Consider the following 27,146-nt stretch of genomic DNA (forward strand, 5'->3'; position numbering starts at 1 on the left):
GGCCGAAGGGCCTGTTTCCACACTGTAAGTAATCTAATCTAATCTATAAATATGAAGGGTTTCGAGAGGTCTGGGCCAAGTGCTGGCAAATGGGACTAGATTAGGTTAGAATATCTGGGCGGCATGGACGGGTTGGACCGAAGGGTCTATTTCTGTGCTGTACATCTCTATGACTTTATGACTCCACCTGAAGAGCAAGACACAGCTCTTTCATCTGTTTTCCTTCAGGTCTGGTTTTAATTTCAATATATAACTTATCATTTTGCTACTATACTGGCTGCAATTGTTGGGAGTTCTAATGGAAGACAAAACTTCACATGAAAGCTGAAAGCAATGCATGTGCCTGTAATGTCTCTTAATATTCTTTGAGACAATAGACCAGCACTTACACAGATCATTACAGCAGAATTCAAGTGTTATTCCTCAAGATAAATCACTCTATCTCTTCATATCACTAGATAATGATGAATAAACAAATTAACTTGCATGCTATATAGCTCCTTTCATGACCTCAGGGTTTCCCAAATCATTCCAAAGACATTGAATTATTTTTCAAGTGTCAAGATTGCTGCTTTGTATCTAAAGACAGTAGTTAATCTGCATACAGCAAGATCCACAAACATAAATAACCATTTAACTTGTTTTCAAAGATGTTAGTTGAGGGCAAATGTTGGCCTGGACACTGGGAGAGAATTTGTTTTTGCTTTTCCACATGGGAATACAAATTTTTTAAACAATATATTGTGCTGTTGTTCAGATTAGACAAATGTAAACAATTCAACTGTAAAATAAATAAAAATGAAATGTTACAAGGATGTGAAGTGCATGAAAGAAGTTCAAACTAATTCTCTACGACTTTCTCAAAGACAATGTGCACTTTCCTGATCTGACTGTATTCCTGCTGTGAAATTCACACCCGAGCCATGGACTGGTTTTTAAAAAAACTGCAAAACCATCAGCTGTTCCTTTGAGACCTTTGTAATTGACCAGATCTATTCTCTCCCCCAGAAGTTGCCAGACCTCTGGCCATTTCCTGTTTTTATTCCAAATTGCCAGCACTCACAATTTTTTTGCTTTTAGATGTCTGTACTGCGACCTCACTTCAATAAATGAGTGTCATTGTTCACCATGATTTTGATAATATTTTAGCCTTCCCAAATACCCTTCCCGAAGGAAAAGAAAGCAAATGCAATGGTACACATTTGTGGATGCCTTTCCAATAAACTGAAAGACTTCCACAAAATTTACACCAAGTAGGCGATTGAAAACTTGATTGATTACCAAAGAAGATTGATTTTCTCAAAAACAGCAACAAATGTACTTGGAGCAATAAGAACTGAAACATCCTGTATAATACAATTTTAATTCTATTACTTTGTTTCTTGCAAATGTTGGTCTTTCTTCTTAAAGAAGAGATTTCAAGAGATATTCCAAGAATTGACTAGAAGTGCTTCTAATAACATTAACAGATTTTATTGCATCTGCAGTACTCACCTTGGAGAACTGTAAGCGGCTATTTAAAATGGAGATACAGTTGTATTTTGAATTGTGGCATTCAAATAGCCTGTTTATAGTGTAATGTTGATGGACGTTGTGGTCAATTGAAGCAAAAAATATATTTGTTGGGAATTATGCCATTGACTACTGTATCAGATTTCTCAATTCTGAGCACAAAAAGCTGTGAATTAATCAAAATCATTTACTTTTGTGTTTTTTTTTGTGTGCTAACAAAGAAATCCACTGGATTAGTAAATCACTCTATGACTCTACTTCTAAATTATGCTACACTTGCTCCTTCAGCTCTTTTGACGTACGTTGATGGGTTCACATGTTGATTCTGATATTTCCAAATCAATGTTCTGTTCGTTCTTTGCACATCAAGATAGAATTACTGCCCTCCAATCTTCAGATAAAATTACCCAGCTTAACTAGCTCTAAAAACACGTAACAAAATACTTCCTTTCACACTTCTTTGAAGATTTTTACATTGAATTGCATTGAGGTCAATTTAACTCCTGTCATCCAAAGACCATAGCAAGTTTCTGTATTGTTGAGCTATTTTCCTCTATCATATTGTCCAATATTAAAAAGTAGACTGTTAAAATGATAATGGTTTTCGTACATCAGGTATATGATGAAAATATTGGCATTGAAATGATTGTTATAACACTCAATTATTTGAATCATGCCCTTTTGGATTTATTGAGGATGTCAATGTCCAGCCATGTCATCTTGTGAAATGGCTGAATGCACCAAAAGCAGAAAGGCTATGGGTCCTGACAACATTACTGTGGTAGTTACAAATGTTATACAAGATATCCTAAAAGAGTCAATGTTCATGTTACATTGAGCTCTATCAGTTCTGTTAATGTCACACAAGATCTGTGGATAAAGATAGTGAGCTCTACTCGAGCTTTCATGGGGAGCAGACATATTTTGAACAGCTCCAGAGAGTTGTTTTAATTATATCTGACTGGCAATGCAGTTGTACTTAATATTATCATGCAGCAAACTATTTTGTTCATGAAGAACTGTGCCATTTCTACAAGGACCTTATGGTGATATATTCTTTACCACTGACCATTAGGCAAGCCCTTGACATAGGGTAGACAAGAGAGGATTGTTGGCAGCAAATAACTTAAAACACCTCCTAACTTAAAAATTCTTAACTTCTGAAGGATAAACCTGTAGATTTGCAGATACTGCAAGATTCCAGCAAATACTACAAACAACAACTGTGCTTTGAGTATCAGAGCTCTCCTGGTCATTCTGCTCTCATGCAGCTATGATAATGACATCCAAACAAAAATATTTGAAATTTGTTCTGACATGGCAATTACAGAGAACTGTATAAATCTAACTTGGCCAAAAACATTCCTTTCTGCTTCCTCTCAATAATGATGAAAGACTCATCAACAGTGACCTGCGTTTATGGCTATTCATGAAGTACTCTGAACATTCAGGTCATCCACAAATCTTCTGATATTGAAGCTACCCAGGCCAAATGATCGCAATACATGGAGATTCGGCTATAAGTAACACTAACGTAGGTGTTCTATTAGATCAATTTCATGACTATCTCCTAGAAGAGAAAGTACAACCATCTCTATTAATGTTAAATAGCAACACTGACTAGCAGCTCTCAGAAATATCAACATGATATTTTCCATGGTTGAGAACTGGTCATTCAGCAATTTTTGATTTTCCTACTAACCTGTCAAAATCTCTCCAACATTAACAAGGCCCAAGTCAGATAGACACTAGATTACTCACAACATGATACTACAACAATGTAAAAAAAGTTCAAAACCATCAGGATAGTTTGGCTTCACCACTAGGCTCAATATCATGACTGATACATGGACTGAATTCCTGGTCAGAGAATCAGAGAGAATAAGAGGCAAATATGAATTCTGCTGAAGCTAGTCATAGAGCCATAGAGTTACACAACATGGAAACAGACCCTTCAGTCCAACTTGGCCATGCCGAACATATATCCTAAACTCATCTAGTCCCATTTACTAGCATTTAACCAATATCCCTCTAAACTCTTGCTATTCATGTACTTCTCCAAATGTCTTTTAAATGTAGACCCTTCAGTCCAACTTGTCCATGCCGAACATATATCCTAAACTCATCTAGTCCCATTTACTAGCATTTAACCAATACCCTCTAAACTCTTGCTATTCATGTACTTCTCCAAATGTCTTTTAAATGTTGTAATTGTACCTGTCTCCACCACTTCTCCTCAAGGACCATTCTCTTTGCCAATCCTTGACTTGTGCCACTCTCCCCACCAACCCACCCTACGCACCCACCCAAGGTACCTTCCTCTGAAAGCAGAAAAGATTTAAAACCGGCCAGTACACCACCCCCCTCACCTCCATCCAGGGCCCCTAACAGTCTTTCCAGGTGAGAAAGAGGTTCACTGTCTCTCCTCCAACTTAGTTTAGTGCATCAGGTGTCCCCGCTGTAGTCTTTTCGACAATGGGGAAACCAAGTGTAAATGATGGCAATGCTTCACTGAGCATCTCAGCCTGGTGCGCAGGGGCCGACTGGACCTCCCAGTCACCACCCATTTTAATTCCGCTTCCCACTCCCTTTCCGACATGACCATCCTCGGCCTCTTCCATTCCACAACGAACCAGACCACAAATTGGAGGAACAACACCTCATCTTCTGTCTGGGCAGCCTACAGCCTGAAGGACTCAACATTGAGTTCTCCAATTTCAAAGTTCTCCCTTCCAAAACCCATTTCCGGCCCCTCCCCCTCCATTCCATTCCTCTCATAGACCCTTCCTTCCAGCCACCAACCGGATCCTTTTCTCCCATTGACCAACCAAGTCATGGCCTCTACCTGTGTTCACCTATCCCCACTTCACCAACCTGTCCCCTATCCCCTTTATCTGCAGCTCTCTCTACACCCATTCTCAGTCCTGAAGGAGGGTTACACCTGAAATGTTGACTTCTTCACCTCCTGATGCTGCCTGGCTTGCTGTGTTCTTCCAGCCTCCTGCTTGTCCACCTTGGATTCCAGCATTGCAGGTTTTTTTTATCTCCACCACTTGCACTCTCTGGTATAAGCTGTTCCTCAGATCCCTTTTAAATTTTTTCCCTCTCACCTGAAATCTGTGCCCTCTAGCTTTGGACTCTCCTACCCTGGGATAAATACTTGGCTACTTACCCTTTTCATCGAATCATAGAATCCCTTCAGTGTAGAAAGTGACCCTCTGAAGAATGTCCCACCCAGACTCATTCCCCATTACTCTACATTTACCCCAACAAACGCACTTAACCTCTACATCCCTGTAAAAATGGGCAATTTAGCATGGCCAATTCACCTAACCTGCACATCTTTGGACTGTAGGAGGAAACTGGAGCAAACCCATGCAGCACGGGGACAATTTCCAAACTCCACACAGTCGCCCGAAGCTGAGCCATCATGTCATCCCATTCTTCTGAAGGGGTTCATATTCATGCTGCATTAAATTCCAATCAATCCAAAGTTGTCACAGTCTTTGGGTAGAAGCACTTGAGATCCGCACAAGTTCTTAAGAGGAGGAGATATATTCTCCACAGTTCATGGTACTCCGAATTAATTACACACAGGAAATCAAATGTATCTATGAGTCTTAGGGCTGAACAAGTTAGTGTCTTCATTCTGCCTTGGAGTTGATGATGTTACTGATTGCCAAAACATTAAAGAAAAAACAGAAACTATTTAGAAAATTTAAAAGTGTTTGATGATTATTTTATTCCAAAACCAAACAAAATCATTGAATGCGCAAGATTGAAAAGAAAAAAATCAACTTACAAGTGACTCCATAGACAGTTTCATTAATAGTCTCCACAGATCAGTATAACACTGTGACTAAGAATCAGAGTTCATGAGCAACAGAATTGCATATGTAATTCATGATGAAACTTTGTCAGATTTCTTATCGTCCAATAAAGATCTTGTTTTCAAGCAAACCAAAACCAGCAAGACTCAGAGACAAATCCTGAAAGGTGATGAACACCCCTGTCTCTGGACAGCAACAGAGTCTATTACTTTATAAGCTATGGACACAGTGAAGAAGTATGTGGCAATTCAAAACTGTGAGTAAGTCAAACAACTGTGCAGTAATAAGTACAAAGAAGTGTGTTTGTAAAATTGTAGCTCACTTCCAGAAGATATACTGCACTAAGGCACAGTTTCAGAACAGGGTGAAGACCGGTGATCGTGTGCAGAAAGAATTACATAGTAGAGCATCCCCCATGAGAAAAGACACCCACGTTAGTCAATATATCTTCATAAGAAAATATACCAGAAGCATTTTGAAGAAAGTTTTCTGCTGTGAGCTGAGATAGCAATTCAACCAACTAAACTTTTACAGAACTTATTGATGTCAATGGGCATCTTGCTAACTTTAAGCTAAATATTATTATGATTGTCATGTCTGATCAGATCATATACAATGGTGAAAGAAACTGAGGTCATCGCCTACAAGGCTTCAATTACATGATCCAGGTGGAAATACTCCTAAGCTTAAAGCTATACTCCAAGTACACTATGTCACAACTAGTGTACTGGATTTGAAAACATACATGTGATTCACAATGAACACTCCTGGGTTTGAGCCTACAAGGATATCTTGACCCCAAAGGACCTGCGGTTGTTGAAGATATTCAACGGCAGTGAAGCAAACAACTAGTTCAGAAACAAACCATTCTGTCCTACTACTTAAGAAATACCTGGTAGGAGATTTCGAGAGATTAGCTGGGTGGGCACTGGAGAACTGTTCAATAGCAAAGAAGGCATAAATTTTATAAGACTGGTAGAAATATTAAATCTTTGTCTTCTATGACAGACATCCAGTGAAATCTGCTAAAGATGTCCACCCTGATCCATAAACGGAGGGAAATGGGCGGCATCTGATTCCATAGGCGACCAATGCACACAGATTCAAAACAATGTCAAAAAGAACATCCAGGACAATGCAAAAAGCAGAATGTGCATTCCCATCAAGAATCAAATTCCTGGTTCAAAGATCCAGGATACATCAATATCTCAAGTATTTATTTGAATGGAGCAGCCATTTTCCATAATGGACATTTCATGAGATCCCTAGATGTTATTATGTGACAATACTCTGAGGTACACAGCGACTTTATGTTAAGGGAGAATTCAGGAGATGAATGGTCCTTCAACTAAGGCAATGGACTAGTGCAGTGTTCTTATCCCTGAACCAGGAAGCCTGGATTCAAGTCTCACTTGCTCTGGAAGTATGTAATAACATCTCTGAACAGGTTGATTAGAAAATAGCTTAATAAAAAATAAAATATTTTTGTTGACCTGGAATTGTATTCTCCAAAAAGGATATCCAAGAGATAAAAGAGAAAAAGCAGAGAACTGACATAAAGAAGTTCAGAATTAAAGTCAAGCATCCCTAATCAAAAGAACAACCAATCTTCCAAATTGAAACATAAAGCATTCCAGGAAAATGGTAAAATTCCCAGACCACATGCATTTGTGATGTTAGAGACTTGGGGGCAGTCGGGATTGTGGTAAATGTAACATACATGGTTATAAAAGGCTAACTATGGTCAAAAATACCTGGGGAGATGTAATATAAGATAACGTTTCTGAAACAGTTGATGTTTAAGTTACTTTAGCTCCACCTTCCTATGAATGTCATGCAATGTCACACAAAATCAATCTTATATACTCTGTTGATAGGGAAAACTATATCGTAGGTTGTATATGCCTGAGATTTACACAACTTTCTGAGAGAAGCAGATATGCTTGCACAACTCCTGTTAGTCCTAAGTATCTACAACTGCAAAGTTCATGCAAACTATATTTATTCCTATCAGGCAATTAACTGCCATCTTAAGGAAGGCCAAAACCACTTCGGTTTAGATTCAGGACTAACATTTATAGTTGATAATTAGACTTAGAAACAGAATAGAGATGGGAAGATTGGTGGCAGTGAAGTACCCAATTAGAAGAGGTCAATTAGGGGTTTCAAGCTTCTAGGTCAGGACGGACTAGTTTGGGTTCCTGAAGATGAGCAGCCTGCAGTAGGCCTTGGCACCAGATTTACTGACAGGCCAAGTGGCCTTGCCTTTCTAGTTGCAGGAGTGGTCATGCTGCCCTGTAGGGGTTCTTTCCTAATTTATTTTGTAATTGAAGATTTGAAAACTTTGGAGCAAAGTTGCCTTCCTGTTGAAGCACCCTCTTCTTTTATTAACCTTCAATGATAGTCTGCTGTACCTGTTAAAATAGGGGGCCTTTAACTGACTGTTCAACTTTGAGACCCAACCCAGCATTCTTAATTGGCGCCCCTGTGAACATCCCAAGAGTGAGCATCCAGAGAGTGAGCACCTATAACAGGAACCGAGAAATAGTCCTGACATTTTGTTCCTGTCACCAGCAGGAAAATCCTGAAATAATATCCCATATTGTCATGACCAGGTGGGGGGAGGAATCAGGTTTTTACTTTTTGCCCACCTCTCAGTCAGTTGAAACAATTTTTTTTGTTTTTTGACGTTTTGCATGCAGTTACCACTCCATAATTACTGAAACATAATTAACTAGGTCAAAATAAATGAGATGTTTATTTCAAGAGGAATGTTATTATGTATTACCTCAAAAGAAATGTATCAGCAAACATAGGTAGACAACTTAGGGAGAAGCTGTGGAGTGTTCCTCCAGACACAGGAAGGGAAGGACAGTTGTTAGTGCAAGTTCTTGGAGTCCTTCAGGTCGTAAATTTTAAACCTGTGTCTTGAATACTTTAGTTCTTGTCTTACTTCTTCAGCGGTGTTAAGATTTGCAGAGCTTGAGATCTCGGTGAACAGCTTTGGGCAAAGTTTCTACTTCACAAGGCAGAGGCTTTTGAGACATTAAGTCAGAGATAGGCAGGAAATGTGTCTTCTCATTTTTGCACACAAATTCACCTTTGCTTGCTTCTGCATTGCTGTTCAAGCAACAGTTAATTTAGGCTCATTTATATATTCCTGAGTCTGCTCCTTGTCTTTCCAGGCTGGCTAGGTAACAGTTAGCCTTTCATTTCCCCTTATGTTGAATTATCCTCTATGTATGAATTAAACAGGATATGAATATGACTTGTTTGGCCATTATCATTGTCTTTGTACGAGGTGAAAATTTCAGTGCAGACAGGTATGTAAACTTCACACTACTTTCACAAAGCTTAGTTCAATCTGTAGTTAAGTCATTACAGTAGTTATTTTATGCCTGTATATGATCTATACAAAAATCACTGTAGTCTAAAATTAGATGATGTAACTTGAATATTGATAAGCCATTGTTAATACCATTGCAACAATGTACGTGTCTGCAGGATCCACTTTGGCAAGTACATTTCAACCGTACCTGCTTCCACTGAAAATCTTATCATTAGGGTGGACAACAGCATCAATGTTGTTGGACCAACATATCTCCATGATTTGTTTGGTATCCCTGAGCTATCTGATCTCATGAACTTTAATGCAAAAAGAAATGTGGTTGAATATGCTCATGTCAGCTGTCAACATCTGTTCCTGGAACAGTGAAGGTTAATTGTTTCTTCACCTTATGCTTTAGCATGATAGGGATAACGAGTTAGCCATGGTTCAGTGGTAGTAATTTTGCCAGTGCATCAGAATGTTGGAGATTCAAATTACAGTCCAGACACCTGAGCACAAAACCTCAACTAACGCTCAAGAGGAATAATGAGTAAGTGCTGTATCATCAGATAAACTAACGTTCAGATGAGATGTTAAAACATGTGCCAATCTATCCTTTCATAAAGCAAAAAGAGATACAGTTGCATTATTTGAGGAAGTGCTGGGAAGTTGTTAGTCATATCCCTTAATAACTCTTAACCAACATCAGTGAATCAGATTATCTGATTATTATGACTGATGCTAGTGGGATCTTCATGTGCATTTATTGCTACATTGTCGACATGCCAAAATTGGCTGCATTTTGAACATTTATCACAAACTGAAAATACTTTGGGACATCTATGATACAAATGAAAATCTTTCTTCTTTCACAATCTATTTTTGTATCAAAGCATGAGCCAATTTATATGTATAAATTGTTATGTAGAAATCCTATTTCAATTCTCTACAACATAGACCTCAAAATACATCTTACTTTTAACATGATATCCACAGAGCATAAAGCTCAGTAAAAGGACTATCATGTTACATTTCCAGGATCTTTTTAACTAGAACCATAAAGGACTTCAGCATTTGATGAACATTGTGCTGTTTTCTTGCTTGAATAATCCAAAATAAATCCCATTGTTCCTTGTCTATTCCTGAATACATGGTGTCATGCTATATTTTAAATGTTAATCAACTTATTCTGAAAGGATGCATCAATTACTTTGAGGAAAGACATTCAATGTTCTAATTATTTATACTGTCAAGAAATGTCACTTCACCTCATTCTTCATTCTCTTACTACTTAGTTTAAAATATAATTGGCACTTGAATCAGAAGAATTATTTTTCTCCTATTCAACATGTCAAAATCCTTCATAATTTTAAAAGACTTCATTAACTTTGAATCTTCTCTGTTAGAATAGACAACATTGCAGTGTCTTAACTTTACCTTTATAATTGGAATCTTTCCTTCTTGATTTCTTCCAGTGGATCTGCCTCTCATGTTAAGTTCTTTGTAAAATGGAATGCAAAAAACAATACTGTAACTTTGGTCTGTAACTGTTACTGTAGATATGTTCTCATCAACCCGGTGAGAGATAGTATTACACACTTCTGGAGCCAGCTGGAACTTGAACCTGGACTCCTGGCTCAGAGGTACGGGCACCACCACTGTGCCATATGTGCCGTAAACCTTGCCTTAAACAAATAAGGTTTGCTATTGTGCTCACTGTTATCTTCATAAAATGAAACGGTAATAGTTTTAATGGTTTTTTTTTATGCATTCACATTTCAGGAGTGCACTTTTCTGTTCTGTGACGACGTTCCAATTCTTTTAAATAAAAAATACAATTGTGAGCTTACATTTCTTTACATTGAACCTCCACATTCCAGCGCATTATGTATGTCTTCCTGAATGAGTTTTGAGAAGATTTGTAGTTCAGGTTGAGGTTTTGGATGTAGGTTTGCTTGCTGAGTTGCAAGGTTCATTTCCAGATGTTTCGTTACCCTACTAGGTAACATTTTCAGTGGGCCTCAGGTGAAGCAATGTTCAAAATTCCTGCTTTCTATTTATATGTTTGGGTTTCTTTGGTTTGGTGATGTCATTTCCTGTGGTGTTTTAATTTCCTGTGGTGAAGTCACTTCCTGTTCCTTTTCTCAGGGAGTGGTAGATGGGGTCTAACTTGATATGTTTGTTGATAGAGTTCCAGTTGGAATGTCATGCTTCTTGGAATTCTCGTGTGTGTCTCTGTTTGGCTTGTCCTAGGATGGATGTGTTGTCCCAGTCGAAGTGGTGTCCTTCCTTATCTGTATGTAAGGATACTAGTGAAGAAGGTCATGTCATTTTGTGGCTAGTTGATATTCATGTATCCTGGAACGCCAACTAGCCACAAAAAGACATGACCCTCTCTCACTAGTATCCTCACATATGGATGATGAAGGACACCACTTCGACTGGGACAACACATCCACCCTGTTTCATCAGATTTATCCATAAATCTAAAACCAAATTAGTTACATACAAATTAAGACAAAAGAAATTAGTCATTTTGTTTTTTCTCCCAATATGAGCAACAACCATTACCTCAGAATCATTGTTTCTGGTTTGTCATCAAGCTTTCTCTCTGTGTCAATGCATTTCATCTTCTATTCTTCAGCATGAAATGGAAATCGAGTTATAATTCCCTCTAGCTATTCTTATTTGTATTGTCAGCTTTCTGCCTACCTGTTCACTTTGAGAAGGCTGTGTGCAAAAGCAAGATTGCATTTCATCTCCCTATTTGACGAAGTGGAATGGGAATATAAAAGGCTTATAGCAGCTTGAATGTAATCATTCAACTCACATAACAATGACTTGGTCAAGCTAAAACTTCAATTAAAGGGACAATGCTATTTTATTGAGACAGACTTAGCTCCTGGAATAACCTACTTTGAATTTCCAATGCAAATACTGTCATATTGTCATATCAAAAGGGTCAACAGACATTTCATTTTTCACAACTTGGGGTAAACGCATGTCGCAAATAAAGATCTCCAGACAAATTGGATTGTTTCACCAAATATATAGTTGCTCAAAATCTTAATTATAATTTGTCAGTGTTGCAAAGTATAATGCTGAACAATGACAATAATGCACCTTATAAAAATGCCAAATCGACTTCTCCCACATCTTTGCACTCCTCCATACTGTTAAAATTGAAGTTGCATTTATGAAATGAGTAGGCTATTTTCTTTGTTTAAAAACACCTAGCTATGCTTATAAACAAATGTAAAACATTGTCACTGTTAAATAATACACAAAGTGTAATGTGTGCAACTGTTTCAAAGCACACTTGAGTCATTATTTCTTTAATAAATAAATCATAACATTTAACTAGTACCTTTCACTGTTATTGTTCCTGTGCTGTTGGCTGATCCAAAATGGTTCCGGGCAATACAAGTGTAGCGTCCATCATCCCTCTTTGTTACATTAACTATTCTTAAACTGCCATCTTTCAGGGTAATCCTTCAAAAAAATAAGAAAAATGTCACTAATTTCGAGCCATATGTACAAGGTGAGTGAAATAGTCCTTTTCCACATAGAACACAATGATATTGACTATTGTTACCCTATTAACCAAGCAAATTCAAGTTCCTGTCACTGCATTTTATAGCCAGTTCCATCTGTATTGACTTGTTATTTCTACTCTTATCTTGCTTCAAAATCAAAAGAGTGTTCCGTGTGAGTCTGACATGCAATGTGTTGAAACAACTCTGAGGTGTTTGAAATTTATATGTGTCCTTTTACGCATGCAAATTGTCAGAACTGCAGGAACAGTAAAAGTACTAAGTGTTACATTTACCTGAATGAGACCATGAAAAAAGATTTCATTCATCAAACCTTTTTCCCCACCTCTACCCATCCCAGACCATCACATTTCCCTTGGCAGAAAAGCAACCAAACTTTGAGAAAGCTTTCATGATTATAATGCAGCGTAATGGTCTCTCCCATCACAAAGGGACATTCAACAAAATATGTTATTCAGTTATTTTAATATTATGGGAGTAGCATCACCAAAAGCTTTCCTGTAGATGCTGTATAGAGTTTGGATGTGATCCACATGTCTGCGTGGGTTTCCACTGAGTGCTCCAGTGTCCTACTGCAGTCCAAAGGTGTGCAAGTTAGGTGCTTTGGTCATGCTAAATTACCCATAGTGTCCAGAGGTGTGTAGGTTAGGTGGATTAGCCTTGGGAAATGCAGGGCTGTAGGGAAAGGGTAGAGGGATGGTTCTGGGTGGGATGCTCTTCGGAGGGTCAGTGTGGACTCATTGGGCCAAATGGCCTGTTTCCACATTATAGGGATTCTATGGAATCTTCAATCTAGTTCCTCACAAAATGTTCACCAGCTTATTTTTATTATAAACTGGGATTTTTGTTCTGCAAATCTAACCTGCTGCAACGCAATATCAAATTATTAGTTCTAATCTTCTTCAGTTTTATTACATCTGGACCTTTCTCTCTAAGTGAGGCAAGTGACTTTCAGGTTAAATACTCCATATCCAGATTTTCCATGTATTTCAATATTTTAAAACATTTTCTCTTGATAGTTTTAACAACTCTTTGAATCTTTACTCATAATCCAGTGTCTTTAATTCGACCTTCAATCTCCTCTGAGTCTTCTCAAGCTTATATATGGTTGCTTTATATCATCCAAAATAGTTCAGAAAGCTTGTTTTGAAAAACTTGGATGCCTGAACCAGGTCACTACTCTTGGCTTATGTACCATTGTTAGTAGATCATTTGGCAAAGGAAACTCTCACAGCGAGGATCAAACTCCAAGTCTACCAATCACAACATTCTGAATTTTCTTTGACGAAATATGCCTAGTTAGCTAATCTGTGCTAGTCACCTTTAAAGGCATGTTTATCGCACTTTCCATCTTTTGAAAACTCCTTAAATTCAATTGCTTAGCCTGGGAAGTCTTATATCATTACCATACCAGTGTTATCTAAGTAAGAGACAGTAATAATTTATCTTTCACTAGTCACAAAGAACTTATTGCATCGGTTTTCATTGAAGTGGAAATACTGGGACTTAACATGTAACAATGAAAATTCTGCTTAATGTTAAAGGCTATTGCCTTGTTTTTACATATTCTTGGTTCTGGATTTCGTGGGTCATTTTGTTCCTTGTATTTTACTGCCAAAGATGGAATTTGACCTGAAGTTCAGTGTTCCACCAGAGATTGACCTCATTGACATATCCGTTTCGATGGTGTTGCAGCTAACAGTTAAATGATGCTTTGTGGGATTTGAGACCCAATGGAACATGATCAGTTGATAGCTGGAGGCAATAAGCAACTTCCTTTCTCCAGTAAGCCATGTTAAAATGTAGTTCCTTTGTCACAACCAACAATGAGTAGGTTTAAAGCCAATTTTGTTGTTTGCTCCTGACAACTTCTATATTTTTATTCATAATTGAGGACCTGTGATATGCTTGTTAGCTGAAATCAGCACAATATAACCACTTGCACGCATTAATCTCTTTTGTACTTCTGACCTAGATCTGAGTTATAGTTGGAGTGGAAATCATCCGGGATTTACTATTTATAATTTATTACTTCATGCACCTGTGATGGGTGTAGCTGGAAGCTGACTTTCCAAACCTTCACTTTCGAAGTAGGAGCAGCACTTTTTTTTCTGCATTTCAAAGAAAGACAGCATTTTCGAACTCTCCAGCTATTTTTAACTTATTCTGTGGAAGCGAGTAAAAAAGTCACATGAACCTTTCTCATGGGCTGGTCTATGGCAGCATTGGTGCTTTATGTACTGTGGTAATTGAATACAACAGGACTGCACAGTTGCTTCAGCTTTTCAAGACCAAACCTTCACGTGGAAAGTTCTATCATGTTTATGTAAAATCATTGTATTTTAAAAATACATTCTTGGGATGTGGGAATCATTGGTAAGACTGTAATATATTGCTTTCTGTCTTAGTGCCCTAAGGAGTGGTGTACTTTTATCTTAACGCACTGCAGAGATTTGATACAACTGAATGGCTGACGAGGGGCTGACTTTTCATACTGTAGTTAGATAGATGTATTTTTAAGCATGGATGGGATATTAAAAAGAATGTTGGGCAGATAATCCACCATCTTCCGATACGCCCCAAAACTCAACTACACGATGTACAAGTTGGATGGGTGCTAAAATGAGCTGCCTACCTGCCATATTAAAATAAATAACTAAAGGTTCAGTTGGCTTCTCACAAGCTTCAAATGACATCAAATTGTGTCTGGCAAGGGCGGTCAGGCAGAGTGGCCAAAATGTGCAGAAGTGGAAAGGAACGGGGCATTGTGGGATATCTCAAGATGCCACGTCCCTCCCTTTGGCCCCACCTACTCAACAAAACTACTGTCTGGGCTCTATTCTCACACTCTAAGACCTTTGGGACTTACCTACTCGGATTGTCATCTTCAGGCCTCTTCTTGTAATCTCAGCTGTGTTCGCTACAGAGCTCAGGCTGTGGGTGGGACTACCTCTTGAGTGAGTGCTGTCTTTTAGCTGTGAAGCAGAGTTGTAAGGAGCAATTCAGCAACCAACTATCTTTCCTTCAGGTGAGGGGTGGGGGTGCGGTAAGCTGTTGCTCACTCATCCATAAACCTAGCGAGATCAGAGTCACATTGAGGTGGATGGGGGATGGACAGTGTTTTTTTTTTGATTGATGAAGTACCTGTTTGCCCACCAGCCGTAACTCATCGCCAATCATCGGTCAAAAGAATTAATGAATTCCTTTACCTTTCAGACTGATGCAATCTATGCATATGAAGACAACATCACCCACTCTACCCTGCTGCAGCTCAACTCTCATCCTTTCACCTGACAATAACCTGACTATTACTTGGAACATTTCCAAGCTGTTCAATATTATTCTCTCTTTCCCTTTACTGTTGGGCTCAAATATTTTTATTACTGTCAAGATCAGATTTTTTTTCATTTTGATTCCTTCTAAACTTGAGGATTGAAATGAGAGAAATAACTAAAAAATGCTCTACAACTCAAGGATTTGCAAGAATGGCTGCATGTTTTGAAAGGAAGGAACTTGATAAAGTGGCTAGTGACAGGTAATTGACAACTCAAGTTGATTGGTTTGTGGTTGAGGAATTAATTATTAATGAGAAAGGTCCTCTTTTCTTTTATTCTTTCACAGGATAGGGGGATACTGGCTCATTCAGAATTTATTGACCACCCCCAGTTGCTCTTGAGAAGGTCGTGATGATGAGCTGTTTTCTTCACCTACTGTTGTAAGGAGAACCACAATTTAGTTAGGGAGGGAGTTTCAGGATTTTCATCCAACGATACTGAAGAAATGGCAAAAGTTTTCCTAGCTAAGATGGTGAGTGGTTTTGAAGGATACATGAAGGTGGGTGGTATTCCCAAATCTCTCCTACCCTTGTCTTTCTAGCTGGAAGTGGTCATGGGTTTGGAAAATGCTATCTAAAGAGCCTTGGTGAATGTCTGCAATGTAACTTGCAAATGGTACATATTGCTGCTACAGTGGATAGGTGCCAATCAAGTTGGCTGCTTCATAATGAGTGGAGTCAAGCTTTAAGACTCTGAGCTTAACAGCTTTGGCTATGAGCAAAATAGAGAGGTTAGTGAGACTAGAAAATACCGAAGGTTCACAACAACCAAAAAATCTGACTCACAGTTCTTTGTAGTAAGCCATTTTAAACCTGAGGAAACCAATTTATCTTCTATTCAGCAAATGCTGCAAGTTTTAAATTGTATAAGTCAACAACGTTTTAAAAGTTAATCGGTCACTCTGTGCCTCTTGCAAACCAACAGAAGCATTTGGGAAAAAAGGAGGAAGAGGGAAGATCAAAGAGAAAACTTCAGTCAGCAAATACCAACCTGACAGATCTTGGGAACAAAAACTATATAACTGTTTTTCCAGTCTTCAATTCATACATTTCTTTCTTTTCCCCAGTTTACCTTGTAGCTAGAATATAATTACCAAAAATAAATAATGATTTCTTGTTAAGGACAGAGACCTGTTCTATACTTTCTATCAACCCAAATCTGAAAATCAAGTTGTTTCAGCATTTTGTGTATTTATTTTAAGTTTTTGATGACTCTGTGTTCCTGTACACCATGCTAGCAAGGCACAGCATCATAAATAGTAGCAGAACAAAAATGCAAAGTCACAGAAACTATTATGGGAAGTTATGGTCACCATATTAGAGAAAAGATTTGATCATAATAAGAAGGGTACGGAGAAAATATCTGAAGATATTCAGCAGCAATGAAAAATTGTTCCTTCGGAACAGAGGAGGCTGAAGAAAGATTTAATTTGTATGTGTGATTAGGAGGGAACCGAGACAATTTGGATCAGCAGGGTCTATTTCTGTTAGCTGAGAGATTAATTAATTAATGGGGTTGGGGTGTGGGGGGGAGGGGGAACAGAAATTTGAAGCATATGTCAAAAGTATTACAGGGGAATTGAGGAGGTATTTCTTTCAGGTGGGGATTGCTGGGGCACTAAAATTCATGGGCTGAACTGTGTTAAAATGCATAAACCCTCTGGAACATGGATTTTGAATGCTGCGACCTACAAGATTATAGACCAAGAACTAAACTGTGGGATTCAGTTGGATAGTTCTTTTTCATCTGGCACTGACACAGTGGTTTGAGTTTCTCCTTCTGTGGCATAGATTTTCCATGTTTCTCAGCTATTGCCTTCTGTTGTACATTTCTCTCCATTACTGAGCAAAATATGTCTCCAATAAGTTTGTGTCAACTCAATCAGTAGCAATTGGAGTTATGTAAAGGATGTAATTTAGGATAAAGGGTCTATATCTTAAATGAAAATCTGTCTTTTCTGATCACCAATGCTGAAAGATCTATGGTGTATTTAGAATATTTGCTAGTTTATCTTGAATTATTTTAAAATGCAACACCTTGAGCTCCAGTCATTCTATAAGTTAGCAAGGTTTTTTTTAAAAAAATGGTGTATAGTTACATCTCCAGTGCCTTATCACATCCTCAGGAGATCTCAAGGCATTTCTCAGTGAATGAATTAATTGTGAAATGTAGTCACTGATGTAATGCTGACAAATATAGCAGTCATTTGTGAAAAGCAAGGTTCATCAAACAGCAAATGAGATGAATGACCAGTTAATCTGTTCTTGATGGTGTTAGTTGAATGTCATTAAAAATCAAGGCCACTGGGACGGTAGGATGTGCAGAGCATTTTAAACTAAGTCTTTTTCATGACTATTGTTAAATAACTTTGTCACATCAGTGTTTTGTATTGTGTCAGAAACCAATATCACAAAGATAACACTCTGAATATATCAACTTTATTTCCTGGTTTGCCCCATATCTTATTAAAAACTCATTATTTGTATGATTATTTATCCTTCCTCGTCTATTGTTTCTGCATAGACTGTTCACTAGATATTGAAAGGAGAAACTTTTACAGAAGTTTGTCCTATCATCGAACATAAGTTTGGCACAAAAATAAAAGAAAATCTGAAATAAAAGGACAAATTGCTATTTATATGATTTCTCCTTGAATCTAAATTTAGAGCAGTTGAGCAGCTAAACACCAGGCTTTTATTCTCCAAATCCACTTTCTGGCATCAAAAGAATAGGGAGGAAGTAGCAATTGCAGGTTGCTGTCTTAAAATAGTGTTTCTTTTCAATTCTAATCAGCATGTTTAGAGATGTTCCTACACATCTCTGGAACATGTGGGACTTGAAGCAAGGCTTCCTGGTCCAGGGTGAGGGACATTTATCACTGCACTAGAACAGGGCCCTTAAAATAGTGCTGCTGCTGGAACAAACAGCCTTTCACACCATGGGTATTACCTTTTTATTTGTGTACAAATCACAACTAATTAATGCTAATGACCATGCTGCAGTTCACTTAATCACAACTCTATCATTTCAAATGGGTTTCTCATGGCTCTTTGCAGCTTTAAATAGCTGCATTATAACAAGGACAATTTTCAGATCACTGGAGAATAAAACCAGGGAGGCTGTAAAGCAGGTGCCTATGTCCAACACAATTAAAATTATCCATTATGATTTATTTAAGTAATCATTAAATTCATTCAAAATTGTCAGGAGAATATGAGTGGTTGTAAGAAAGGGAACTGTACTGTGAGATTTTATTCATTTAAGTAGCTTATTGAATTGTTCAATGCTCATTTAATTGGACTTTATTCCTCTTGTGGATATCCTTTGTATTAACACTCAGTTCAAACTTTGATATTCTTTTGAGCCTATTTCCAAGACCAGTGAGGTTCTAAATATTTTCATTTCTATTCATATGTAGCTTACTTTGTTTTTTAAACATTAATTAATCTCCAGTGGTTTTGTTCATTAAGAAGTGCATAATTTTTCCACTCGATGCAATTGTTTGGCTTCTAGTTGTTTCTTGAACATCTTCCAAAGCATAAGTAATCCCTTTGTTTGAATCTGTATTCCTTAGACAAATGCTATTTTCATTCTTTTCTGTTTTGCTCATTCATTCACTATTTCCCTTTCCTCCCATCAAGCAGTTGGTCATTAGGAAGAAAAGACAGTGTGATAGAATTCAGCTACGTCAATGGAGAAAATAGCTAATTCACAGGACTTTGCCAGGGAGTCAATATAGGTGGGACGGTGACACTTGCAAGCAAACGTAGGGATGCCAAACAGTATATTTAGTGGAACAATTCACGAAAATAGTGTTCATAGAAGCAGAAATGGGAAACATGATTACAGCCAAAGGCTTCCAGACATTGATAGATGTAATTGGTTGGTTCACTTTTTTAGGTTTAGTTTTGAGAGTAATTGTACCCCATGGACACTGGGTTTGAGAACCTGTCTCTCAAATATCTAACTGCATGCTGATGTTGAATTGGGCATTCAAAACAAGTCTTGCAGGCAGTCATTGTCTGATCGTCCTGTCAGTTTTAAATTTGGTTTGCAATGGCTACTCACGAAATGCATGTAAGGAAAATAAATAGCATTAGGAGTACAGACACCATAAAGGAAATGCTCCCAGGTGAGAAAGGATGGATAGCACAATAATAATGACTGACGGTAAATTTAAGCAAACTTGCCTTGGCATGACTTGATACTTATGTGTAATAATTATAGCGCTATGCTGAAATGGCATGCAAACTTAACAATAGCTGCCAAAGCACTCTACTGTAAAACTCAAATCTCATACAGTTACTGACACAGTTTTATTAGGTGCAATTAAAAAGAAATTCAAGTCTTTGATCTCAAAGTGTCTTCCAAAACCCTAGTAAGAGCACCAGCTACAGTAAAGTTTTACAAAGCAAGTAGTAACACTTCAAGGAATTGAGGTCAATTTTCCTTATGTAATAATCATTACTGTGCAGGTTTGCCCACACATTTTACGTAATTGATCTGACTGCTGTGAAAACTTAAATGGATATCACAAAAGCATGTGGAGCCCCGAATATATCTCATATATCTACATAGAGACTATTGTCTAAAACAGGGAAATAAACCACACAGTCTGAAATTATCTTAGCAGCTGCTATAATTGGTGTCAGGAACAACAAAATATTAATTCAAATTATGCATTATAACATACAATGGGTTTGCATAACCTGGGATGTTCCACCGGATGGCAATTATAATGATCATGGCAAGTTTCTCGTATCTTGTGCCAGGTCAAGCATTTGGCACGAAGGAAGGCTGATCATTCAGCAGTTTACTCAATGTCTTCATAATATTTTGCACATTTTTTCCGAGAAAAATATCAGTGGTTCATGTTACTTACAAATAAGTGGGTGCATGCTTTTCAAAAAGGCAGCTTTGAGCAATGTGTTTTCCTTAGCATTCTGACAACATTAAACTATTGAATCATTTTGCATCTGTAATCATAATTGTTAATGCTTCCCAAGCAACTAACAAGCTGTGAAACTAGAATATTGAGAGCATAAATCGTAATACAAAATGATGAATTTCATTTTAGACAGGCCTTGAGTGTTACAACAAACTACATCACAGAACAAATGGTCTTTTTGGTGCAAGAGGAAAATTGTAATTGCTGAGGATATGTGCAAAGCGTATGTACAACAACAATATAGAGAAACATTAATAAGATGTAACAAGGGAGGAAGTACAAGCTAAAATAGCTGCTTTGTACAAATTACATGCCACATGCCGTGTTGGTAATGAAAAATAAAGGGAGGAACTTCCATGAGTTAATTCATGCTGTTCTTATATTTAAAAGGCAAACACAAACAGAATACAAAAATATAAAGTGGAATTAATGATGGAACAAAATGATTGAAATCATCAATAAGGTAGAAGGTAGGAATTGTTTATTAGTTTGAGAGGATTCAGTATGTTTTTATGGATGCTTGAGGGCCAAAACTCTGAAATGCATTCACAATTGTTTTCAACTTATTCCAATAAACAATTCAAAAAGGAGGCATTGATACAATCCCCGAAGAAACTACTAACCCTGAAAAAGACATTTGAATTGCCCATAAATGCCTAGAATGTTTACTCAAGATTAGAACTTTTAAGACTTTTGCTGAAACCAACAAATCAGAGTTACAAATATCATTCTTTGAAGATTGCAGTGCTGTGGATTGTGTCCTTATTTTTAAACGAAGAGTGTGTGAGCATGTAATAGTTTCTAAAACATGGATGATGTGGCTGTTAAAGATTAAAGAGAGACCTTTGTTGCTTTACTCAAGATAAGGTCTAGACTACTGATAGGGCTTCAAATATGACTGACAATCCTACACTACTGCAATACTTTACTCTGTCCTTTAAGTTGTCACTATGTTTTCCCAATTTTTCACTTTGTATCAATTGTTTTATTTTCATTTTCCCAGAACGATAAATTTTCTGTTCCCAAGACTGACTTTCACAGCGAGAGTCAGCTTGGAGAATCCTTCTTCTCGTCAAAGCTAAAACAGTCTTTCAGCCTTATTTCATTACTCATGCACTTGGTCTGCTTAACTGAGTGTGAGCTCTCACTTACCTATTTTCATTTATTTTGAGGATGTAGATGTTACTGGCTGAGCTCTCATTATTGCCAGTCTCTAACTGCCTTAAAGTAGTTGGTGCTGAGCTGCCTTCCTGCACTACTGTAATCCATTTGGTGTGTAGGCACAGTCATGATGCTGTTAGGGAAGGGTTTCCAGAATTATGGCCTATCAATAGTGAAGAAACAGCAATAGATTTCCAAACCAGAATGATATGTGACCTGGCGGTGATGTTTCCATGCATCTACTGCCCTTGCCTTCCTAGTCGGGAAAGGCTGCAGGTTTAGAAGGAGCTGTCTGAGAAGCTTTGGTAAATGTTGCAGTGAATCTTATAGATGATACATACTGTTGCTATTGTGCATTGGAGGTGGAGGAGATCAATATTGAAGATGTTAGATAGAATACCAAGCAAGCATGCTGTTTGTCCTGGATGGTATCAAGCTACTTCAGCGCTGTTGCGACGGCACTCATCCAAACAAGTGGAGAGAATCCTATCACACCTAAAACCATCAGGCCTTGAAGATGGCAGACAGGCTTCAGAGGGTCTGAAGGTGAATTACACACTGCAGGATGACTCGACTCTAACCTGCTCTCAGAGCCACTGTACTTATAGGGTTACATCAGTTTATTTTCCAGTCAATGGTAGGCCATATGATGTTTACAGATAGTGGGGGAATCACCTGCAAATATCCCCACTTCTGACCTTCACCTGCGGAGGATGTTGATCAGGCAGGTGAACACTAACCTTTGCCATTTGTGATTCCCATTGACTCTAGCTTTGCTCGGCTACGTAATGACACGCTAATTCAAACATGGCCCTAATGTCAAGGATAGTTACTCACATCTCACCACTGGAGTTCACATCTTTTGTGCATGTTTAAACAAAATTTGCGATTAGATTGCGGTTTGTGTCAGTGAGCAGATCGTTGCTTAGCAAATAATGGTTGATCGCACTATTGAGGACCCCTTCCAATATTTTACTGATGATTGCAAGTAGACTGACAGGGTGGTAATAGCTGGATTGGATTTGTCCTGCTCTTTGTGTGCAGGACAATTGTGGTCAATGTTTCCACATTCCATATTGCTACCTAAATGATTATTTTGTAACTGCAGTGGAACAAGCTTAGCCATTTAGCTATTTCTCGATTTACTCCACATGACATCAAATTAGTACCGTTTATCATTCACTGCGTATGATGTTTAGCATGCAAGCAGTCCTGTGAAAAACAAAATTACTAGGTCTGATACTTCATTTTTAGGAATGCCTGGTGTTGTTCTGTTATACCGTCCTACATTCTTCCAGTGAACCTCACAGTGAATAATTAAGACTGCACTTTTTGGGCATCAGATGCATCCTACTGACATTTCCCTTGGACAATCCATAGTGACACCAGCATGAGTTACAGGGATCTTGTAGCCAGACATAAATGCAAATTAGCTTCTCTCTAAATCTCCAACAACTTTCTACCTTTGATATAAACAGACAGTTTAAATTGTAACAGTTTATAAAACCTTACATTTCTAACACTTCCCTGGGTGACGTGGAGATTGACAGTTGACCAAAATGGAAAACATATGTACTTGTGATTGCCCACAGAATATGAATATCTTCATCCCAATAAAAAAAATCTTCCCTGTCCAGCCTTCAACAATCAAGTTACTTATATTTCCTGTCAGGCAGAATTCAGAACAAGTTACATAACTTCTTCATCCCTCCATGTTACACTAAGTTATAGATACAATCCCAAAATATCATAACCTTATAAACATTATACCTGTAACAATATCTAGCAAGTTCAAAGACTCACAATGTAGCTATGCTTAAAAAAGATAAATTGTGTTTTAGTAATGATTTGGAGGTGCCGGTTTTGGACTGGGGTGTACAAAGTTAAAGATCACACAACACCAGGTTATAGTCCAATAGGTTTATTTGGAAGCACTAGCTTTCAGAGCGCTGCTCCTTCATTAGGTGGTTGTCTGGAGCAGCGCTCCGAAATCTAGTCCTTCCAAATAAACCTGTTGGACTATAGCCTGTTGTTGTGTGATATTTAGCATTGTGTTTTAGTTTCATGTAGGCTCTGAATTTCATCAGCAAAGGGAATGGATTGTTGTAACTACAAGTTCAGGGAAGTGTCCAGGAAACTGTAGGTCCCCATACAAACAAACAAATAAACATATCTCCGAGGTATTCTATGGGGACAAAAGTCTATGAAATGACAACGACCCCAATGGAATCTTAATACATTTTCCACATGAAAGGCAAAACATTATGTGTAACATCTTGTTGTCATTTGTCAATTTTAAGCATTATACGTTAGGAGAAACCATCAAAAAACAGTTTTCAAGGAAGCCTTACTGTTGGTTGTTGAATTCAGGATTCATTTCCACTCATAATTTAGTATGAGGTGGAAATGTGACTGATGCTAATTGTATTAACTGTGACCTGAACGACCCAGCAGGGTTAAACTGGAGGGCTATGCATATCAATGCCAGTACACTCAAATCACTAAAAACTGTCAGTACAAGAGCAAAGGAACAATTTTTTTGAAGGTTAATGGAGCATTGGTCATTATCTCAGTGTGAACTCACTAAGGCAATATCAGATCCTAAAAAGTTAAATAACTGAGTTTTGTTACAAGAAGTTGGTTTGTATTCCTGGTGATCTGTTTGAGGGGAATAAAATTCTAATGGAATTGATAGGGCAGAAGTAACATATTGCCTCTTACAAAGGAATCTAAAACAAATTGGCCTCATTTCAAAATTAGAGTTCGATCATTTGGAAGTGCAATCTTGCTCTCAAAAATGGGTCACGGAAATCCAGATCTTACTACCCCAAAGGTCTGTGGTTCCTGGGTAAATTGAGACATGCAAGACATTTGCAAAGGAATAATACCAAGGCATATGGAGCAAAGATGGGTAAACAGGATTGGGGTGGTTTGATATATTCTTGATGTGGAGGACCTGATGTTGGACTGGGTGGACAAAGTTAAAAATCACACAACATCAGGTTATAGGCCAACAGGTTTATTTGGAAGCACTAGCTCTTGGAGCACTGCTCCGATCACCTGATGAAGCAGCAGCACTCCGAAAGCTAGTGTTTCCAAATAAACCTGTCGGACTATACCCTGGTGTTGTGTGATTTTTAATGAGATATATTCAATATGAATGGAGGAACAGACTTGAAGGGCTGAATGTTCCAGTTGTAGCCTTCGCTATAATATTAGTACATGACTATCTTTGCATGTCATTCCAGGCCAGTTCTACAGCTTAACTCTGGTTTCACTTTGGAAATGGCACCTTATTATGCTGGCATCTGATTATGTTCTTTTAGACTAGTCACTGCCTAGAGATGCTTGCACTGTCAGTTGCATGTCTCTGAAGCCCTCATTGTTTCCAGACAGCCTCTAATGTAGCTTCTGCGACACCGACACTTAGTTAAAAGTGAATTACATCCTTTTCTATGTGATGGTGATACTTTGAAATCCCACCATTCACCGTATTCTTGTCTTGGACTTCAGTATTCACTTCTCATTCATATCTCTTCTGCAAAACTCTGTTCAAGTATATTTGATTCACCTTTGACGAGAAAAAGGCTGCTCAAGTTTTTTTTGGGCTTATTTCTCAGAATATATTTTTAAATGAAGGCAATTATCAAAGCAAAAACCAGAAGAATGTGAACCTTCAAATCACTTGCAATATGTCCTGCTCATGAAGCCCACGATTTACAGAAATTCACATAGTCATTAAAATGAATCGACAAAGCAAAATATGGCCCATTGGGTCGAACCAGCAGACTGAGTATCAAAATCAAGTTAAAAAGAATCAAGGTTTTGGAACACAGAGATAGTGAAACGAAATAACAATGAAAATGTTGTCAACCATTTAAGTTCAGATGTTCCAGGGAATCTGTAATTTTAGGATTAACAAAGTCAAATAGGCACGATGGCTCAGTGGTTAGCACTGCTACCTCACTCATCAGGGTCCCAGGTTCGATTCCAGCCTCAGGTGACTGTCTGTGTGGAGTTTGCACATTCTCCCTGCGGGTTTCCTCCAGGTTCTTCAATTTCCTCCCACAGTCCAAAAGATGTGCAGGCCAGGTGACTTGGCCATGCTAAATTCCCTGCTGTGTTAGTCAGAGGGAAATGGGACTGGGTGGGTTACTCTTCGGAGGGTTGGTGTGGACTTGTTGGGCCGAAGGCCTGTTTCCACATTGTAGGGAATCAAATCTAAACTGTATTAATGCTTTCGCAGACTGGCTCTGCAATCTGGAAATGCTGATACAGCTCATTCGTAATGAAAACTAATACAAGGTTCCACTTTAATTAGCAATGATTATAACCCAGGAGACAAATTCAAGGTACTCTATTTCACTTGCTGCATTTTCTTTAATATAACCCAATCTCATTTAGGTCAAATGAGGTTGCAGGCAACTCTTTCTTTGAAAAGGGCACTGAAAGCCATGGGACAAAATCATCCAAAATAATCATACTGGCTGAGATTACAGTCTTGCATGGTGAGCTCATGGTATTCAGATCCCTGCAGGAAATTACTGAGGGACCTTTGATAAAAAGGACTACAACATCAGGTGTTGTCTTCATTATGATACTAATTTGATCAATTTCTCGCGGCATTGGGAAAAATATGACATTCTGTTTACCTTGTGTATTTGCAGTTGACTTGAGGGAAAACCTCCCTTTTGAAAGTGCCAAACTTGTTCTCAGTGTGTGAGATAACGTCTGGATTAACTTTAATGAATTAAAATCAGTGTTTAGTAGTAAAAAAAGTGTTTCACTTGGTTTGTTGATCTGTTGATCGAATCCCTCGTGTGGAAACGGGCCCTTTAACCCAAAAAGTCCACCAGGTAAAAAATAATGACTGCAGATGCTGGAAACCAGATTCTCGATTAGTGGTGCTGGAAAAGCACAGCAGTTCAGGCAACATCCGAGGAGCAGTAAAATCGACACTTAGGGCAAAAGCCTGATGATTCCTGATGAAGGGCTTTTGCCCAAAACGTCGATTTTACTGCTCCTCGGATGTTGCCTGAACTGCTGTGCTTTTCCAGCACCACTAATCGAGAATCTGGTTTCCAGCATCTGCAGTCATTATTTTTTACCTGGTGGACTTTTTGGGTTAAAGGGCCCGTTTCCACACGAGGGATTCGATCAACAGATCAACAAACCAAGTGAAACACTTTTTTTACTACTAAACACTGATTTTAATTCATTAAAGTTAATCCAGACGTTATCTCACACACTGAGAACAAGTTTGGCACTTTCAAAAGGGAGGTTTTCCCTCAAGTCAACTGCAAATACACAAGGTAAACAGAATGTCATATTTTTCCCAATGCCGCGAGAAATTGATCAAATTAGTATCATAATGAAGACAACACCTGATGTTGTAGTCCTTTTTATCAAAGGTCCCTCAGTAATTTCCTGCAGGGATCTGAATACCATGAGCTCACCATGCAAGACTGTAATCTCAGC

The 27,146-nt window shown here is 38.1% G+C and overlaps 1 protein-coding gene across 7 annotated transcripts in view; it reads right to left on the minus strand.

Annotated features, from left to right (window-relative positions):
• LOC122559093 (contactin-4-like) overlaps positions 1-27,146 on the minus strand; it is a 2,522,648-nt gene that overhangs the window by 467,473 nt on the left and 2,028,029 nt on the right. For all 7 annotated transcript variants that reach the window (XM_043708367.1, XM_043708366.1, XM_043708371.1 and 4 more), the window contains one exon: positions 12,038-12,162. In XM_043708367.1, the coding sequence (XP_043564302.1) occupies positions 12,038-12,162 (125 nt within the window). The remainder of the gene's footprint in view (positions 1-12,037; positions 12,163-27,146) is intronic.

Source organism: Chiloscyllium plagiosum, chromosome 18 (assembly GCF_004010195.1).
Source record: "Chiloscyllium plagiosum isolate BGI_BamShark_2017 chromosome 18, ASM401019v2, whole genome shotgun sequence".
Classification (NCBI taxonomy): Eukaryota; Metazoa; Chordata; class Chondrichthyes; order Orectolobiformes; family Hemiscylliidae; genus Chiloscyllium; species Chiloscyllium plagiosum.